This window comes from Lygodium microphyllum, chromosome 27, assembly GCF_053477565.2.
Source record: "Lygodium microphyllum isolate KBCC chromosome 27, Lygodium_microphyllum_v1.1.10, whole genome shotgun sequence".
NCBI classification, from domain to species: Eukaryota; Viridiplantae; Streptophyta; class Polypodiopsida; order Schizaeales; family Lygodiaceae; genus Lygodium; species Lygodium microphyllum.
The window spans coordinates 126,322,143-126,343,545 of record NC_141161.1 but is presented as its reverse complement, the minus strand read 5'-3'; the positions used below and the strand labels follow the sequence as shown (position 1 = coordinate 126,343,545).

At 40.2% G+C, this 21,403-nt stretch overlaps 1 protein-coding gene and 1 long non-coding RNA gene across 2 annotated transcripts in view; one reads left to right on the top strand and one right to left on the bottom strand.

The window, feature by feature from the left end:
- The first annotated feature begins 5,469 nt into the window (after positions 1-5,469).
- Positions 5,470-21,403, top strand: part of LOC148012802 (uncharacterized) — a 50,337-nt gene continuing 34,403 nt past the window's right edge. Inside the window, exon 1 of the long non-coding RNA XR_015689059.1 lies at positions 5,470-5,630. This is a non-coding gene — a long non-coding RNA (uncharacterized LOC148012802). The remainder of the gene's footprint in view (positions 5,631-21,403) is intronic.
- LOC148012801 (protein argonaute 4A-like) overlaps positions 5,673-21,403 on the bottom strand; it is a 54,012-nt gene continuing 38,281 nt past the window's right edge. The window contains exons 13-21 of the mRNA XM_087669232.1: positions 20,408-20,545; positions 20,140-20,258; positions 19,911-19,994; positions 19,576-19,639; positions 19,300-19,435; positions 19,144-19,217; positions 18,723-18,817; positions 18,595-18,626; positions 5,673-6,107 (exon numbers count right to left, since the gene is read on the bottom strand). Coding sequence (XP_087525358.1) covers positions 5,944-6,107; positions 18,595-18,626; positions 18,723-18,817; positions 19,144-19,217; positions 19,300-19,435; positions 19,576-19,639; positions 19,911-19,994; positions 20,140-20,258; positions 20,408-20,545 — 906 coding nt within the window. The 3' untranslated portion in view covers positions 5,673-5,943. The remainder of the gene's footprint in view (positions 6,108-18,594; positions 18,627-18,722; positions 18,818-19,143; positions 19,218-19,299; positions 19,436-19,575; positions 19,640-19,910; positions 19,995-20,139; positions 20,259-20,407; positions 20,546-21,403) is intronic.

Here is a 21,403-nt window from a genome sequence, read left to right as displayed (position 1 = left end):
TCTCAACATAACCAAGAAAATTCTCAACATTAAGAGTAGGCCAATAACATCATTTTTAGTAGTAATTGTAGATATATTACTGTTGTGATTTTTAGTAGCCAATAGCAACATTATTGTTCCCATTTTCACTAGATAGTAATAGCATCATTGCTACCATTTCTTGTAGCAAATCAACTAGCAAATAGGTCATTTTTCTAAGCAACAATAGACTGTCTTTTGAGCAACAAACAACTCATTTTACTGGGCATCAACCAATAAGCAATCTTTTGGGGTAAAAATAAGGCATTTTGATGGGCAACAATAGAGATACTTGCTTGGTTGCAATATTGTACATAATGTTGTTGGACAACTCCAGCTTTAAGTCATCATTACACTTTGGATCTTTAAAATCTTGGATTGTGATTGTGCTTACGTGGACGTTGATTTATTGAAATGAGATGAGGCCCCATCCATGCCATTTCGTAGTATGCTATTGATGCTTTGAAATGTGGATTCTTAAGCTCGATATGCAATACATTGATTCTTTGAATTCTTTGGCTCATTTCGTGGCTATTTTATGACTATTTTTTTGCTGATCACATGCTAAAATACTCTAGACCATGTGTCAAGACCTCTCTCTTGCATTGAGATTTATCAACTGATGCTACATTTCAACCAGTTTTTGGAGCATGCTTATGGCTTGATCTCATCGATTCGGCCTACATTAATAAGCTACAACCAAGATATTCTAAGTTGCACTCTAGCTTTTCATACATTGTAATCCTCTTGCTTCAATAAATAATTTATAGTGCTAAATAACCCTATCAATGGATGGAAATCGTAGTACCAAACCAAGCATGGTGAGCAAGAATAGTAGTAGACTCGATTGTTCTCTTACTATTGGTATCTACAATGTCTTAAATATACTTTTATAATGGAATAAGTCATCTTGCCCCAAACCTCTAAGAAAGTACAAACACCATGCTTTGCATTACAAGGATCACATGTGAAGCTTTTGAATCTATTGTGCTTTAGAGATAAAGTGTTAAGACATAAAGGTAGGGACCATATCTATTTTTTCTTATTAATACAAGAAATGCCAATTGGCTCTTTGGTAAAAAGTGATCCAAGGGGACAATGAGTCTAGCAACCACCATTATTGAAGCAAATGATATTTATGTGAGATTATAAGATCACCATCATTAGAGTGAAGGATATTTGTCGTGGGATTTTAGGACCGCCAGTTATGTTGATCCATGAAGTTGTAAGGAACCCAACTCATTGCTCTCCAAGACAAATTATATGTTTTTTGTAAAGGATTGCTACAACACACCACTTCTAGTAACTAACTTAAGAGGTGATTTTTGGGGACAATTGCACTTTGGTGAAGTTTGCAAGGACTATGTTGGGGTGACTCCTTGCCTATTAGGGGTTGTGTGAAGCTTGGATGTGGATTTGTGGTGCCTAGCATGAAAGGTAGATGACATTTAAGAAAGATTAAGATTAGATTACCAAAGTTACCACTATGTGTGATTAGTCTCACTTGAATATAGAGGGAGAGGATGCAAGCATCTACCACCTATAGCAAGGTTGTTACCTTATTTTAATAACTTTCAAAAATGTTAAGGAAACTATCAAAAAGAAACCCTATGTATATTATGTGTAAAATGAATATTGGATTATTCTTGTATATGTCAAACTTTGTAATTTAAGCTTCTATCTTCTTATCCTTTCATATGAGAGAGAGAGAGAGAGAGAGAGGGAGGGAGGGAGAAAGAGAGAGAGCACTCTTCCCTTCTATATTCCCCTTCTCTCTCTCCTCCCATCTATCATCAATGGTGGAGGTAGTGGTTGTTGAGAGGTGATATCATTTGGTCAAAGTCAAGGTCAAAGGAGTCATCAGAGACCAACCAATCAAAGGGAAGTGAATGTGAAGCTAACTAAGCAAGTTAGAAGTCGAATGGTGTTGGTGAAATAATACTGCATAATTTTTTTACAAATTTTGGACTTTATTATGGATAGTCGCACTCCACAAATAAGGCATCTAGTTGTATATTGGCATATCTTGTAATAAATGTTTTTTGAAAAGCGTGAGAGAAAGGTTCACTTCCATGTAAATTGTAATAACTCTCGGAGTCACTTTTATTTTATTTTATTTGTGTGCACAAAATACTTGGCAATGTAAATTTGCAGACAAGTTGGTCAAAGCATGTATAAGTCAATGCCAATGTTGAGCCCAAATGCACCAACAATTGGAGCTTTGGAGAAACATCTATTGTTTCAGAAGCTACAACTCACTTTGACAACAATATCTCACCTTGTCTCTCAACACTCCACTCTAACTAACCAAGCATCCTCCTCTCCAACCCAAGAAAATAAGGACACAATACTAGCTCTAGTTGTAGTAAGCTCACCTAACTTACCTTCTTGTGTTTGATGACTCAAAGGCTCGGAGATGGTTCCACTACCACGATCAACAAGATCCAATGCCATCACTCCTTCGCATCACGACCAAGCATATCAACTAGTCGAAGAGCTCGCAAAGAAGATGAGAAAAGCAAGACGATGGCAAAGAGCTTCACCTTCCCTAAGTCTCTCGCTCAACACACCTCACTCTCTCTCTCTCATTCACTCTCTACACAATGGAAGCAAGATAATAGAATGGAAAGATAGAATAGAAAGCTTGAGTAGTCATACTACTGATAGAGCTTCCACAACATGGATGTGCCAAAAGGGTTAATACAAGTGAGACCTCCCACCCTTATATAGACCAAGAATTAGGACTAAGGGTTAGGGTGTGCGCCCCTTTTGCATTTTGTGTTTAGCATTTGCACCCCTTTTGTGTTTAGAGTTTGTACCCTTTTGAAACATCCTACCCACTATGGGCCCTAGGCCGATCAATCATCATTGCATGCTTTAACCTTAGTCTAATTAAACCAAGCCTAAGATATTCTAATCACAAATACATGTGTGCAACCCACGCAACACTTGTGGGTGCGACAAATACAACTACATATGGTGAATACAATGTGCATGAGACCGAGCCCAGCTCTCACAAAGCAATACATCCATGATAATGTGATGATGTCTATGAAGTACAAACATAATCCAAGTGCCAAAAAATAATGCACTAAAGCTTCACAAAAATAATATCCACCAAAAATAGTAGTCTGACACTTTCGCTTTTGCAATCTTCTCAATACACTATTAACATTATTTTCCCCTAAATGAGTGCTAATCCCAAGGCACTCACGCCGTAGGTAGCATGTTGTAACCTGCACCAAAGTCAAGGAATGCTAGGAAAAGTTAATTGAGGAAGTAGTCCTAATAAGGAGAAATGAAGGCTGCTAATGAAGAATTTGTTACAATAGACAAGGATGATTTGTTTCCTGCTACAGGTACAAGTGATATTGCTCGCAATGTAGTGGATGGTAGCTGATGTTGTGACTGGTGAAAAATCCTGTAGAAGTTGATTATGCTAAAGATACACTTGACTAATGGTTCTTCTAATGGAGACATCTTGAATGGCCCTTGAAGGTGAATGGGAGATACCAAAAGATGGGAGATTCAATGTTGATGTAGAAGTGATGGCTCAAGATCCTCCACGAACTATTGTACCTGCAAAGTAAACCTCGTGTGCAATCACTTCCTAGGGGAAAGTGCTAGTCTGATTTTCCTGCACAAGACATATGATGTTCTCAGTTTGGGAGATGGGTCAAACTCCAAGCAAGCTTGAAATGTTATCCCACACTTGAGGATGCAAAACCGTGGATAGGTTATGGTGCAAATAGACTGTGAGTGCATGTGCATACATAGACTAATACTTAGGTAGAAGGCTACTCCATGGGTTCTTCTGTTTGATAATGACAGATGAAGCAATGAATCTTAAGCCGATAATGATGGAAAGAATTGCCGCCGCTGAGGGAAAAGGATTATTGATGAAAATGCTAGGGAGATACTCATGGGGGATGGATAGGAGCTAGAAAGTCCAATCCAGTAAGCTCTTGAAGTGCATGGTTCTCCTGTCAATCAACCATAAGTGGCAGGTGAGCTAATTGATGGCTTAATATACTAAAGAACATATTCCACCTTGCTTTGGAGGTGATTTGTTGCAACCACTAAGATGAATGAAATGAAAGGATGAAATGTGCGAGTGAGTCAAGGAGACAGGTCTAACCTAGATGAGCCAAGACTCCCTAGGTATGTCCTAACCTTGATGTGCCCTAAGTAAATGTGTAAGAAAATGGAAAAATGACTAAGGGTTAAATAAAGATGGAGCCAACCAACCTAAGGCCACCGAACGTATCCAACTTGAGGATCCCTAGGTACATTGTAGTACGTGTGAGTGCATATTTTTTTCTCTTTTTTTTAATTCATTCATTTTTTTCTTCACCATCTTTTTCTTTTCTTTTTTGTCTTTTTTTTCCTTTTTTTTTGTTTCTTCCTTTCTTCGTGTGGATGTACAAGTGTTTCACTCCTCAAGGAGTGGCTGCAAGGTGAGTGAAAGACAACCTTTACTCAAAACATATGGCTTAAGAAAGGTTTGAAGGTAAATGGGTGATTCTTGATAGGTGTGTGTATATTTGACAAATCCATTATCCACCATATCCTCGAGCAAGACCACACAATAAGATGGAAACAATATAGCTCAAAGAAGAGGTCTTGCCGTGGCAATGTGGTCAATCCTTGTGTTGATGTTGAAGAACAAAGGTGGAAGGCCATCCTCATAGGGAGTCTATGGCTGTTGTAAGAGCTTTACAATGAGACGGAGATAATTGCAAGCGACTATGAAGGCATGATCCATTTCTTTGCATTCGCACACCACTATGATATGAACACTTGAAGCACTGAAGAAAGCTGAAAGCCTCCATGCACAGAAAAGACACCACACATTCAGTGAGAGTGAATATAAGTTGAGGATTGGTTGCAATAAAAAGGAATGCACTCACACTACGTGAATATAAGTTGAGGATTGGTTGCAATAAAAAGGAATCAACCAATCAAAAGGAATGCACTCAGGGATAACAAAACGAACCCACCAATAGAAGATGACCCCAAGCGCATAGGACGGAACCTCTGACCACGAGACCACCAAGATCCAACTACTACTAAATGCTTCCAATGCATTGATGGAGTGTTCAACCTATTTGCACCAAGCTACTAGCCGCATAACCGCACCTATTTGGTCTCAGCTCTACTAGCCCAAATTAGATGTTTGCCGCTTGGTGGTCTTTTAAATTCATTTTCAACTACTAAAGGTTTTACTTTCATTTTTGTTATAGAGAAAGTACTGTAGTAGTAAAGGTGACAAATAGTTTTGAAACGTTTTTCACGAGTAAATACCCCGATGCTATTTATGGCAGATTAATCGATAGCCTCACAGCGCCCTATACAGGTAGGGCTGAAAATCCACTAGTGACTAGTCCATACCTGGGATTTGAACTTGGGCCTGTAGGCTGTCACGCTACGCACTCAAGATGCCTTACCGGCTAGCTGTAAACGCTGTCGTTTTGCTAGGCCCAAAGCTCTTAGAGCTGACAAATTACGTTTTGGGAGTAGCGTCGCGGGTTTATGGCCGTCGGACGATTCTCAACCGCAAATCTTACAGAACACACAGAGACGATACAACTTTCATCAAAGAATATGACCAGGTGAATCTGCCCAGTGTGCTAACAGCTCTGATCTGCTTGTTTAGATAAAATAAAAATACCATTTTCCTTTCTGTCTGCCAGGATACGATGAAGAACAGGACGCTTTAGTCAGTTAATAGTTGTGCACTAATTGGTCAGAAACTAAAGATCACAAAATACGAACCAGACACCACCAAAGAAGCACTGGACCAATGTATTCTTTCTAGAAGGGCTGACGTACTCATTACACATGCATGCAGTGGTGGCATATAACCTCGCAGCAGAACACCTTTGATTCCATTTATTACATATGCACCCAATTGTGGCATATAATTTAGCAGAAGAACATCTTCGATTTCATTTGCTGGCTTAGTTCCGGGAGCTGGATTACAGATGAACAGTCAGATCTCCCTGTCATAGAGGAGGTCTCAGAACCCTCACTGTCCAGAAAATTTCGTGCTTGAGTCGCTGCAAGATGAGCGTATGCGACTGGGGCTACTGCATTTGTACATCAAGACCAAACACCCATTAGGAGGGCTGATACATGCAAACAAACTGATAATAATATTTTGAAGACAGAAGCTAAATATACTAATTTTCCACTGAAGATCGTGGAGATCACATGGAATTAAGATTGATGACGTTTTGTCGTCCATGATATACGAAGGCTGAAACCAAAGGCTGGAAAGACAAGAACCGGATAGTGAACTGGAAACTATATGAGTGACTTAAATTCAATAATGATGCAATAAATCCTGGTTGCACCTGCTGTTTCAGGTTGTGAAGCCTTCCCAAAAAGATGGGGTAGCAATGGCTCCACCCAGAGGGCCCTGCACAATGTTCTCTGTTCTGCATACTCTTTTAACCTGATCATCAGACAAATCCATATATCTGGGTGAGGCTCCATGGAGATGACTCCAGATATCCAATTGAGATATCTCCAGAGATCTAATGGCTTGTGGTCTAGCATTGGATCTTATTGAGCCTGATCCTTTCTCTACATTGCACTCTCTTCCTCTCTCTAACATTGCACTCTCTCTTTTCTACTGTGTACCCTATTCAATTTTAGTTTTTGGGGTTGTCATTTCACCAAAATGTTGCTCGGGCATATTGTCAGATCTCATCGCTTTGGCCATATGCCAATTTTCCCCTTTGTCAGATCTCACCGCTTTGGCCATATGCCAATTTTCCCCTTTGTGAGGAGCCCTGTTTTGCTCATGGATGCACCGCCTTTCAATACCTAGAGTAGGCACCCAGCCAGCTCTATGGAGTCGTATCACCAGACCAACTATCCTTCCCTCCGTGCTTTTTGTTTTCATATCATTTCATATCAAGGTCGTTCTTTTAGGTTTTGCATTGTGCATGTGTAAAAACATCAGTGGCAGAGAATGGACTTTGATTTGCATTGGACACCATGCTCGAAACTCTCCCCTATTGACAAGTATGAGTGCAGATCTCCAGACAAATATAGGTGCATGCAAAAGTGGTTCAAAGGGACTAGCTCAACAGATGTCTTCGGATAGGACATGACTAGCTGAGGTGATTTGCTGCCAGGATAGCCACCCAAAGAGGACAGCTGTCAGACATACAAGGACAGAGAACCATGGCATGGTATCAAGAGGAGATGATGTGGCTTAGGCAGGTACAATAGTGGAGGCACATGACGAAGCATGTCAATCGACCATGTAGGTCCCGGCACAGAACCAAGCATCATGATGCACTCACCCACTAGAGCAATGCACAAGCCTGGCAGCAATCAGTTCAGTTGATGCTCACATGTGTAGTGGATAGATACCATAGTCAGGGATTTGCTTTTGCTGGATATGCAACTCACCACAATGGAGAAAGTAGAGGTGATTTATTTAGGATGATAATGGTACACTCATCTTAAAGAGGCTGTTTGTTATAGACACTGGGAGTCCATTATCGATAAGGAAATGGCCACACTAAATGCTAACAAGACACTGGAGTTTCTACACTCACATATTGACTACAACCAGGCTTACAAAGGTAATCTTAACTCAGGTTTGTCCATTAGCACATGCACAGTTAGGCTGATTACAAAGGGTTATGCATGGCAGCACCTCCAACAGCAGCCAGCTGGTCAGTGTGGTGGCGTAAGCTGAGGTGGCAGCAGCAGGTCAGCTCCAACTGGTAGCAAACAGGCCACTCCCATGAGGTAGCATCCACCATGCATTGAAGTAAGGGGGATCAACAGTCAGAGATGAGGAAGACTGACTAAGAATGAAAGAATTGAGTGTATAAATGTAGTGACAATGCCCAACCCTATTTATACGGAAAATCTTGGCATTTGTCCTACCGTGCACCATAAGCGTCAAATAATACAAATAATCCTTTTTGGGGCTGTTAATGGAGACCAAAGTTAGGAATTAATGGAGTACAATTATTTGTTAATGCACTTAATCTTTGGTTTCTCAACACTTCCTCTCAGGCCCAAGAAGGTGCCCTAAGAGGAGTGACAAACATTCTGTATCCTGTACGGCTGTTAAATAGCATCCCCAAGGAAGATTAAGGAAACGTTATTCGATTATGAAGGAAACACCTGTAATCCAAGAAAGCAAACATGTAAAGAAAACATAGACAAGGCAATAGTTGAGGGAGCTCAAAATGGCCTCGGGAGACAAGCCACTAGCACCATATATCTCTATGCTATTAAGAATATGAAGGTGCAGCCATTGAGTCATGTTTGGAACATCCAAGGCTTTGGTCTAGATAGAACCTTGAGATCATGGATAATCAACAGGTGAGAAAGAAAGAAAGATATATTATATCAACATCTACAAAAGGCCAAATTGGCCTATGAGACCAAAATGTTACATCTTATAAGTCAAAAGAATTTCCCAAGTCCGAAAATAGCTATCATTTAATGCTATGACTATCATTTAATGCTATGACTAATTAAATGGCTGTCATCTAATACTATCACTGACTAAATGGAAAATAAACAATAAACAATACGTAGTTGAAGAGTATAAAATGATGTCTAAGCCAAACAATGTGGTCTATCTAGTCCCAAGATCTCTCATGGGTCTATCTAGCATAGAGAGGCTGAAGCGGGAAGATATGGTCCTGATGGGGGTGTTGTATTCCCTATTTCCGCAAATGAGGCCTCCTACAAGAGTGTGGACCAACTAGGCATGGATGATGGGCTCTGCATCTCTCTGTGGCTGTCTAGGGTGGTCCCTCATGGTGGGAATGCTGATCGGTCCAATGAGGGCTCTATAGTGGAGAGAGTAGTCAATGCTCTGTAAAACTCCGTGAGTTTGTACTAGTGTGTGGTTCCGTGTCTTTGCTCCTAGTTCCATAAGAGGTGTTCTCTGTGGCAACATAGCTCCAGTAAGAAGAGCCCGAGACATCTCTGATCCGGAAAATCCATCACCCTGGATAATGGCCCATATTCCTGGACGTGCCAATCCTCCAATAGCCCCTCTCATATCACGGAGCAGCATGAACCTTATGCATCTAGAAATGCTCGCAAAGAACAGTCAAGCAGAATCCATGGCGAACATATCTACCAAATTATCCTTTCTCGTACAATACTTCACATCAATGATCCCATTGTCGGAAAGATTTTTACATGATCACAGCCAGGTATACGCAAGGTCTCTAGCCATGAGAGTTCAGGAAGAGAAGAAATAAAAGATGAAGATAAAGACACTTAGAATCAAAAAGCAATAATCAAATCCCTTATATTTTCATTGATTCAATTGGCATATTTCATCATGCAACTTGAACCGTATATCTAATATCCGATTCAGGTTGCACATTTCATCAACCATATATCTGATACCCCAAGCTTGTTAATTCATGTATGATCATTTCTCATCATGCACCCAAAAGCATCAATCAGTCTTCTTGTTTACTTCAATGCTTTCCTTCAATCCGTTTTTTGTGCAAGCCCTGAGCCTAGCTACAACTTGTTTCGCCCATAACTTTGTCATACAAACTCCAAAAATTGTAGCCAATGTGGATAGAATTGCAAAAGTCCTCCCATAATAGTTCTAAATGCTGTTTTTTCAATAAACACGTCAGTTTTTGATATTTTTCTACTTGGACAACTTGTACCACTCGAGATAAGTCTTTGCATGTATTTAGATTCACCCAAAGTTCTTATTAAGTCATTAGAACTTAATTTTGGATATTCAAACTATTTCAAAATTAGTTTTGTTCATAGAAAACCCTTTAAAGGCTCTCTACCATATGTCCTTATTGCTTATCACTTCATGAAGGCAAGACAAATTTTATCCCATATGCATATAGTTGAATTCTTTGTGTAAATGATCTTTCACATGGTTTTTCTTCACTAAACCTGTAACCACATGATATTCACCTCCTCTAATCCTGCACATTTTCTAACATGTGTCACACAATGCAATCCTCCTAGGTCAAAAATCCAAATAGTAATCTTGCATAAATCATAAGCATCATAACATCCACGTGGATCATAAACTCGAATACCTGTCTTCCTCATTAGCATACACTCAATCCATTTTCCACCTCCCGAATCATACGGTATCATAAGTTCCTGCAGCTCAAGCGGTGTATATCCATCTTCCTTCTGTTGCATGACATCCTTAGACTCACTTGCATCATAAGGTAGCATTGAGTATTTCCATATCATCTCTTTTGAAGCTCTTCTATCACGTCAAAAGCTATTAGCAAATTCGTCAACTCATGAGCGAGTCTGTACATGCGTATTTGTGCTGGGCACATGGGATTATTTTAGGTATTTTTCGGGTGTCCATTTCTTATGGTTTTTGGCAATATCTTGGCTGGTCGACTTTATTTCTGGGCCATCATGATACTAGCTGACCTGATTTATTTTGGGCATTATTTTATACCTATTTATTCAGGCTCCCTCCTCCTTAGTGACTCATTCACTTGTAGACTTCTAGAGCAAGCTTTGTTGGAGAGAGGGAGCCAGTGTCAATGTAGGCCAAACCTTGCATACTTCATTTCTTTACTCAACCTGTATTTCAAAGAACTATGTTCCTAGATAGTGTCTATGTCCCATAAGCCAAACCCTAATTTAGAAAAACCAAACCGTCTATAAATACACATGCTGCCTACCATCCAGCCTTCATCTTGCTTTTGCAGCTTGCAACTGCCTTATCTCTATTGTCCACACCTTGTTCGTGAAGGCTATCTTAGTTCGAGTTGCTGCCTACTATTGTCCATAATCAAACGCCTACTGTCCGGCCCGCTTAAGCTACTACCAACTACTTTCAATTTGTCATCCATTGCTGATCAGCTAGCAACTGCTATTTTGTGCTGCCCAACCTGCCTTTACAGCTTTCTAATAATCTGATGCTGCTGTACATCTTGTCCAAACTATAGCCCGACTGCCACATGCCATATACAGCCTGCATTTATATGTTCAAGCTGCCATACAGCCTGCCACGTCAACAGACAGATTGCATTTCACTCTTGCTGCTTGTTGCCTAATTGCCACTGATCTAACCATCACAAAGTTGTGTTGCTGCTGCCAAACATGCATGGAGACTGCCTACTATGTTTCACATTGTGTCAGAGTATGACACTCTCTAGCTCATACTCTTGAAACCAGCCTTCCTTCCATGGAGGGGTGGTAATAACCAAACTATAACTTAATTACAGCAAGCAACAATTAATGCAATGCTGAAACACAAACATTTACTGATCAATTGCTGCCATATCTAGCAGCCATGAAAGTTGTCTCCATTGATGGAACACACCAAATATGATATTTGTTTGGCTGAAACAGCCCTCAAACTGCTTCACCTATTGTTGTAGTCTCTTTAGGGCATGTCACCAGCTCCCATAGGGTCTCTTGCTGGCTGGAAATGGCTTGTCAACTGTTGTAGCAGCTATGGCAGCCTTCTCTCTATCTCTCTCAGCTTGCACAAGGCTGGAATGACCCTCCTCTCTCTCTAGCCTCAAAAATGTCTTTCCCACTTACATAGGAAAGTTTTGCCTAGTGGTAGCCTTCTTATCCCATTTTCCAACATTATCTGCATTATTAAATTAATTTTCAACTTTAAAATTCTGAAAATTAGTTTAATAATTATTTTAGTATCCAAAAATTAATATGATCAACCAACATTAAATTGGCTAAGCCAATTCATCTCCCAAGTGTTCCTGAGTCTTCTTTAGTCCCCGAACTGATTTTAAGTACCATTAAATGCCAAATCCCTAGTGTCGTCAACTAACACTTATGGCTAATAAAATGTCTTAGGCCAATTTCTAGCACCAAATACCACCTAGTATTTGTGCAACCTTAAGACAACTTTTACCTTTGACAACCACTAATTTCCTTGGGTCCTTGGCTCATACATATGAAATAATCTCAATTACACTTCACATATGCAACACACACTTAAACATTTGATTAAAAATTAATCCAAATGTTAAGTAAAACAAGGAAAATTTCACGTACAAGGACATACTCTTTGCCCCAGTCCTTGAGACACTAAAGTCGAGGTTTAGTATTCACCTTGCATAGAGTGTTTGCTGCATTGAGCATTGTATTTATTCACTACTCAAATTTAATCATCTTTTGTGTTCGTTGTCTCTATGTTGTTCTAACCCTAACTATGTTTCTTTATTAATATGTACCTTTGTTGTACAATTGTATTTATAATCTACAATCAAGCATTTCTTTACAAGTGGCTTGTCAAGGTCATTGTCAAATAAGATGTTAGCAACAACATGATGAGCATGTTGCTTGTCCTAGTACTTCACTTTTTCCTTAGCATTGTATGAAAGCTTGTGGATCCAGATCCACTTGCTCTAATCTTTGACTTTCTCTTCTTGTTCCAAAACGAGTTGTGCAAGCTCCTTCTAGAGAATAGCGTCCTAAACTCTAGAGGTGAGTATGCTAGTGTAAAAGCCATTATACTTCAAAGATGGAAGATAAGTGATAAAAATCAGCGCCATATCTTTGGATTAAATTCCATTGTGCCGAGGGATGCAAGCTCATCCTGTAACTTCTCCCTCTTGTTGATGTGGTCCTTCATGAAAGAGAGTCATCAATGGAAAACATTTGGAGCTTCTTCTCGATAGTAATTTGGTGGGAAAGCTCTTCCTAATACAAAGATAACTTTATTCAAGCCTTCGCTATGGTCCCAATTGTACAAACATGAACAAGAACTAAATTGTGGATGCTCATAAAGAGAAAGATCAGGCTCGAGAGTGGAGCCAATCCCAAAGAGCTATTGCTTAGTCAATGGCGGAACCAATATGGAGATCATCCATGGAATGGGGTAGCAACATAGTCACAAAAGCCTATAGATCAAAGGTACCTAATGTGCGCTTTGCTTTGCAAGACCAAAGGGAGCAATTTGTATCATCAAGTCAATCTTTCTAGAGTGAAGGTATCCAATGTGCACTTTGCTTTGCAAGACCAAAGGGAGCAATTTGTGTCATCAAGTCAATCTTTCTAGAGCAATGTGTGGGACCAAATGGCCATGAGGGGTCCTTCAATAGCAAACGTATTAGAAAGATATAGAGGATCTGGTAATAAATGAGACTCCATTCTCTTAGACCATTTAGAGTGACGATCTTTGATGATCAAGGCTCTAATCTTTGGTCTTCTTCACAAGCAAGATATGGTCTATGCTTTGTAGAAGCTTCAAGCTTCTTTTAGCAATGATATCGTGAGAGAGTATGGAACATTCTTCACAAGCAAGATATGATCTATGCTTTGTGGAAGCTTCAAGCTTCCTTTAGCAACGATACCATGTAAGAGTGCGCAACAAAAGAACATGAATATGGAGAGAGAAGGGAGGAGAGAGAGTAATACAAATGCAAATGCAAGAAGGAAAGAACTGCACTAATCTAAATAAAATGTTGAATACATAGCAGACCAATTAGCCCCTTTCATATAGCCTAAAGCGTCAATGAGGACACCGGATCGAGTTGATGACAAGGCATACACCAAATGATAGAGCATGCAGTGCTTGCAAAGAGGGAGAGGGAAGAATGACCAGCCAAATGGGGGGGATGCCTTAAATAGGCAATCCCCCCCTAAACTGGCCAACTTGCTTTCTTACCATGTTGTAAACCTGTCCTATGTGTATTAACTACCTTAACCACCTACAACTAGACCTGTAAGGCACATATCAAGGAAATAAAGGCATCAAATGCAAGTCTACATGGACCCCCTTCATGATATGGCTAAAGTAGGGAGCTAAACTAAGTTATAAATTAAAATAAGTTTGAAGCTTATCAAAAAGCCTCAAAGTAGACCAAGAAAGAGTCTTTGCTCAAAAGATTTCGTGTCATCATGTGTCAAGATATAAGGCAAGTGAATATCAATAGGTGATAGTCTCTCCAACATGGTGATCATGAACCTAGTATTCTTTGTGCAAGGATGGAACATTAGATTTCATGCAATCACCAAAGAACTCTCAACTATTAGTATAGTTAGGTTTACAAGATGTCTACCATACATGAAGATCTACAAGTAAGTTGTTTAGACAAAGACTACTCCATTGTAGCTATAAAGCTACCCTATACTCGCCTTCATAGCCTGAGGTGGCAATAATTTCTACTTCTTGTTTACACCCTTTTATTCACCTCCGTCGTGTATAATTTAATTGTACATGTGAATGCACCCTTACGTGTCCTAAGTATAAATACATTTTATTCTTTGTGTACCAACACATTGTAGTTACACCCAAATCGTATCGTACATACACACACACACACACTCTCTCTCTCTCTCTCTCTCTCTCTCTCTCTCTCTCTCTCTCTCTCACACACACACACACACACACACACACACACACACCTGCTCACTCCAGCTGCTACACATCATCAACAACTGGTATCATAGCACAGGTTGTGCGCACTTCCCGAGATCGCAAGCATTAGTCGCATGTTGCAAGACTGATAGGCAATAGGCGCAACTAAGAGGTCGTGCAAGCAGCTCACAAACAGGTGACAACCACATTGGAAACCGCGCATGGCAGATGACTAGCGACATAGTTGACGAGCAACGACAAATCCTAGCAGGCACACGTGGGCAGTCGGGGCGACCAGCGGTTGTAGGGAGTCAAGGGAGCCAACGCTCATGGCATGCAAGCGTGACGGACCTAACGATAAGCATGCAGACGGCTAGAGTTCATGTCCAACGAGGAGTGGGCAGACACACGCAGTGAGGACCAGAGGGGAGTTGAGGCAACCACGCTACTGACCAATGCCAGTGGGCAGGGCATAACGACGAGCCGAGGCGCACGCGGCGGACGCGGGCCGTCAGTCATGACAACGAGTCAACAGATCCCCCTTGGGTCTTTTTTTTTTAGAAATAAAAAATTCCTTTAATTTCTCAATTATCCCCTTGTCTTGACAGGGGTTCACGCGTGGAAGTACAGGTTACAGATCTGTGAAAATTTTGGACTTTTTCCAAATTTGAAGTTGTTTATGCTTGGTAGTGACATTCGTGTCAGAAATTGCAGACATTATGCGTGTTGACCTCAATTAAATTGGGGATTTTGCCAAATTTGTCGAAATTTTTCTCATCTAAGTAAAATTTCCTGACATTGGACCCACCCTGAAAATTTGGGGCTTTTCATGTATTGATGAAATTTTGCTCAACTGGATCAGATTGGCTAACATTTAAGCACTGTTGGACCTGGAATTTTTGGATTTTGTGCAGATTTTTGGTAAATTTCTGTAGCATTTGCCCGTGTGGTGGCTGGTTTATGTAAAAACAGCAGAGATTTATTACTGTTTAGGCAAGAATGACAGTGTATTTGCTGGTTCAGCTTGTGCTCTTGCAGTAGTCTTGGGTTTACACACAGCCATGCAAATCATTGTTTGTACATGAAAAAGGATACAGATGGCAGCCCTAGCATACTTGTTTTGTATGTGGATAATATATTGCTAGCTGGGAAAAGAAAGACTAGCTTGGATGCTCTCAAAGATCAACTGAAATCAGCTTTCTCCATGAAAGATTTGGGAAATGCAGAGCATATATTGGGCATGAGGATTTACAAGAATAGAACCCAGAAATTGTTGTTTCTTATCTCAAGAAAAGTACATTGAAAAGGTACTGGACAGATTTCAGCTAAGCCTTTTGGGGTGCCCCTACCTCCATACCTTAAGCTTAGTAAAGTCAACAGCCCAAAAGATGACGTGGAAGCCAATGCTATGAAGGGAGCCCCTTATGCATCAGCTTGTGGCTCTCTTATGTATGCTATGGTTACTACTCGTCCAAACATTGCTCATGCAATGGGAGTTGCCAGCAGGTTTATGTCAAATCCTGGCAAAACACATTGGGAGGTTGTCAAGTGTATTCTTCAATACCTAAAGGGTACACAAAGAAAGTGTATTTGCTATGGGCAAAGTGCACTTAGATTGCAAGGTTATTGTGATGCAAATATGACAGGTGACTTAAACACTCACAGGTCCACTACCAGGTATGTCTTTATAGTTGCTGGTGGGACCATTTCTTCGTACTCCAGGTTGCAAAACATCGTAGCACTAAGTACTACTGAACTTGAATACATATCAGCTATCGAAGCTTCTAAGGAAGCTATATGGTTGAGCAAACTTGCAGAGGATCTTGGCATGTCTATGAATACTCCAGTGTTAGGATGTGATATACAGAGTGCTATGTATCTGGCTAAGAATGCCATGTATCATTCACGCACAAAGCATATAGTTGTGCGATATCACTTTACGAGACAAATTCTGGAAGATGGTCTAATCACATTGATCAAGATCAAAACACAAGGCAACCCTGCAGATGTTCTCACTAAAAGTCTAAGCAAAGCTCAACATGAGCTTTGCGTACGACTAGTGGGAGTTGGTTAGAGGTTCACTTCGGACCTTTAAGTGGGAGGTTGTTGGAGTGTAAAGGCCCTTTTATTCACCTTCGTCGTGTATTATTTAATTGTACATGTGAATGCACCCTTACGTGCCCTAAGTATAAATACATTTTATTCTTTGTGTACTAACACATTGTTGGTACACCCAAATCATATCGTTCTCTCTCTCTCTCTCTCTCTCTCTCTCTCTCTCTCTCTCTCTCTCTCTCTCTCTCTCTCATGCTCACTCCTCCAGCTACTGCACATCATCAACACTTCTCACTAAACCATGAAATCCATGAAATGCATGAAGTGCCCACGATGAAATTGTTGCTACTATGTAACACAGGAACCCAATATCATTGAATCCATGCATGATAAAACAAGCGCAAGGACCTGAAAGAAAGCCATACAAGGAACAAAGAAAAGGCTTCATTGGAGCCGAACACCATGAGCTTGTCTATGAAATCTACTGGCAGCTAGATGAGCTTTATAGCAAGCAATGCTCATAGAAAACAATATTTAAGTATACTTGTATCAACTACAGTTCTGAAATACCAGTTAAAATCTTGTCATGCCCTTGAAGAACCCATTTACAATCAATGGGTTGGCAATCATGCGCCAAAGGACCTTACAAATTCCAAGTACTGCTAGGGTGAAGAGAGACTATTAATTGGGCTTCCATAGCAACATGCCATTGGGATGCATTAAGGCCGAAAAGATCTTGCTCCAACATTGAAGATAATCATCTTCGAAAAGAAGGTGATGGTTGACCCTTAAAACTCTTCAATCATACAATGATAGAACAAGGCATCAAGGCATTCAACTTTATTAAAAATATCCTTAACCAAAGCTTGTCTTTGATGTACTGGTTCACAAGAAGTGTTCACCTTGTGGGAATGAATGAATAGAAGGACATTATTTTTTGTCCAGCATTAAATGCTAGTCAGCTGCCAAAAAAGTGGCCCGTGATGCTGATTGCTGCATTAATGCAGCCAACAAGTACTTAACCTGATTGCCAACTAAGTAGTGTGAACATAAGTGCAGGCAGCATAAAATCTCGTCATGCGCCCGGCTAGAATTAATGAACAGTTAGTATGAACACTCCTAGACAGTCTAAAACCAATATGCACTCAAATACAAGGCTGGAAACAGTTGGAGCTCCTCCATTTCCATCAAATTCTAATGGAACTCACAACCACAAGATGACAGCATGAAATAGAACAGGCTAACAAAAATAACTCATTGGCCAAGATCCAAAGCATTGTGAATGTTAACTTTTACATTGACCAAGGCCCAGATCTCCCTATGCGAGACTATGTATACTAAGGACCTCACTCAGGACCTATCACCTAGGAATCTATTATTTGTATACCAGCTTTGCCACTTGGACAAAACTATATTCTAATTTTTTCACTACAACCCCTCTTGAGACTTAGATTCCAAGACCAATCTAGTGATAGGTCGAGGCAAGGTACAACCTAATTGTCTCTACTGATGTATAACGTCACAATTTTTTTTGCAACCAGCACCTTAGGGCTTTGAGTTCCATCACATGTACTATTTGGCTATGACTAGATCATCGACATGATGAGTACCTTTGGCATTATAGACTAGGCCACCTTAGTACAATTCTTCAGGAGTTATCGAAGCACCAATTAATTGCAAGCCTTCCATGCCTAAATCATGATGTTTACATCTATGTCCTACTTACAAAGGTTGCCTTTGCAATCCTCCTTATAAAATTGTACAGATCTTTCAATGACTTGAGTAAAGGTACTGAATTTAGGGAAGAGTAAACAATACGTGGGGTACCAAGTTAGGGCTGCCCTTAAAGGAATGTTTGCATGCTTCAACTTTTGTACTATAGAAAATCCAAAAATGTGCACAAATTGCTTACAATTCGCACCCTTACTTTTGTAACTTCTTCTTTGAGAAAGTTCAAAAATGTGCACAAATTTCCTAGAGTTAGGACCCTTGAGCCTTGAGTTTTAGGACTCCACAAAATGGACAACAATTCTGACAACATATTTGCTTGATGGGTGGCTCTTTGTGATATGCACATTTGTTCAAGGTAATTAATACTTACAAGACCGGAGAAAAGGATATGATCTCAGTACCCCCAAAAAAAAAACACAACTATTACACCAAATTCTTATGTTTTTATAGCTTACCAATAGAAATTGATGTTGTACTCCTTGCATACCTGTTAACGACCTCAACCAAAATTTTGCATGTCGCTCAAAATCAGTTGCTGATAAAATAAGAGGATAAAGCATGTTTATTTGTCCAGACAACTTACGTGTAGCATAGATAATGAGTCAATTGTTGCAACTCGTCTGCTGTGAAGTTGTTTTCATCAACAAGGACATGGTAATGTGTAGGCCGAGTTGTACCCTGCAATCCAAAGCTCATAAACAGCAGCAAATAATTCAGTAGAATTAGATTACCACCAGAAAATATTATGAATTTAGGAGGATCCAGTAGTCCCAAATGTCGGACTTAGTCGATAAAAACCTTGTATTGATAATTTATATGCACGTTGTTATAACCTGCATTTATGGTCTAGGGTGCAAGCATTATATCTGGTTGAAGTTGGTGAGCAGAAGGCATGAATTCTTTTAGCCTTTAAAAGGCAGCCTTTGCAAAATGAAGCAGTCTAGTAAAGCTATTTGATTGATCAATTCGGGTGGCCAGAAGCTTGGTCATGATGTAGAACTTACAATCAAGCCTGCATGAGCACAAAGATAGAAGTCGTAGTCCCCAGGGTGGCAGACACCTGTATCAACTATGGTTCCTGTATGGAGATCAAAATCTATTAGGGAATTGCAGAGATCAGGTAGAGAACAAACTAAAAAATCAATGAGACCAAGGCTTACCAGGCATAACATTCCCGTTAGGCATACTGGGGCCAGCTACACTATCAGGGAAAAACCGTGTGTGGTGCCGCTTTTGCACTACAATAAGTGTGATTTTTGGATCATACCCTCCACTTGCATCAATGTGTAAAAAGGCCTAGACAAACATGACCACTTTCAGGATAATTATAGGTTTTCAAACTATGATCTACATACAGTATTTCAAGGACATGGGAAAGAACCAATGCCGGGTGCAACTAATGCTGCTCAAGCTGGCCATGGTAAGCCAGAGCCCACCTTTTTAAAAGCAAGATACTCATCCCTCAAAACTTGGTCAAACTGAGACTCACTGACTCCATCCCTACGAAAGCTCAAAAAAAACCCAATAATCAGACCTAAAAAAGATATTTCAAATTCCAGCCTACCTCAAATTCTCTACAAGTAGTAATCCTTGCAGTGTGTTATAGTGGATATCGGTATGACTGTTCTGACCAAGTTTCTATACATTCACACATTGTATCAGGAAAAGCTAATCTGTGAGTAGGAGCCTCTGTGAGTATAATTAGGAGCCTCTGTGAGCATAATTAGGAGCCTCTACATTATATTGAGCATAATTAGGAGATGTAAATGACCTGAAAATAATTATTTGCTTGGGCCGTCGGTCTATTACCCCAGGTGGAGTATTACAAGTGCTGTAGAAATCTCGCAATAGCTCTCTGTCAAAAGGTGAGAGCACCATTGCTAACTATTGTTAGAGCATGGATAAGCAGCTTTGAAAGAGGTTACAAGAAGCAAACAAAAAAGGCATTGGTTTCTAGGACTCATGTAAGGATGTAGTTTGAAAGAAGAAATGTATTTTACACAATCATTCCTCCAGAAGCTTCTTCATACAGTCCTGCAATCATCTCCGCTTTACGGGATTGACCCTTCAGCCTCACTCCATACTTGGATATGTTGGGCCATTCCCTTGATGCGACAACCTGTTTCAAAATAGTTTAAAGAAAAGGATATTATCAATGCTCTTACTAAGGATAATGGTACTTGTTATGCATGTATCAACTAGTTCAGAATCAACTTTCTTTGAAAAAAAAGTATCAATGGACAAACACTTGAATTCAAGTTGTCATACCGCAGCAATTGATGGTGCATCTGAATAACCGGGAGGTCCATGTGAGACATCCATGCCAAAAATGATTGTTGGGACACGTGAAACCTTCGGTAATCTCATGTCACTTTCAAGGGTTAGCCAAGAATTATAGCCACCAATCTGATCAGAAAGTACGTCAAGTTAAAAGTGATACTTTTTAGAGAACTCTGTATATCTTGCTTTCTCCAGCATACACCCAATGCTATGTATCACCAGAAAATCCAATGTCTTGAATCTTCTACTTCATTAGCTCCATCCTGGGACAGTTACTAATTTCAAAAAAAACTTAGATTCAGTTTGGATGTAAAGGGGCATTGGCATTTTGACTTCCAACTCCTTCCTAAACTCTTGGCAGAAGTTTACAGTGAGATGCTAAAAGAATGCACTGAAGGCTGGGAGGCTCATTCACACACATGTAACACTCAGCTAGATATTTAAACTTGATTGACAGTCAAACTCACGAGTAAGGGGTGAGGAAGAAACTGAACTCAGAGAGTGTGGATGTACACTGTGCAAAGGAGTAAGAGCCCAACAGATGGGGCTGAATTTCAACACACAATGCATGAGCCAGGGGTCTACTGAAAACATCAGTACTAAAATCACAAACGGCAGGATAGGGGGCAGTCCTTAGAATGCTTCCTTTTGAGTCCAGCCAGCCTCTTCCCACATTGTCTCAGTCCTAGACAGCCCTTCGTGCATCTATCATAGTGTTGCTTGTCAAACTTTGCATCATGCTGCCTACAATGCCCAGTTAGGCTGGCATCCAATGTTCTCCACTCATACAACCATGTGGACTGATGTACATATGTGCCTTGCTTTTGTCTGCAACATTATGATGGTTGAGCACAAAGCAAGTCTTTTTTTTTTGAGACTGAGGATCTAACTGATAGAAGGAGAGGCCCTGGTTCTTTGCTAGCATGCACTTCCACGTCTCTCTGTACACTGATTTTATAGTGCTAACCTCAGATTCATAGGAAT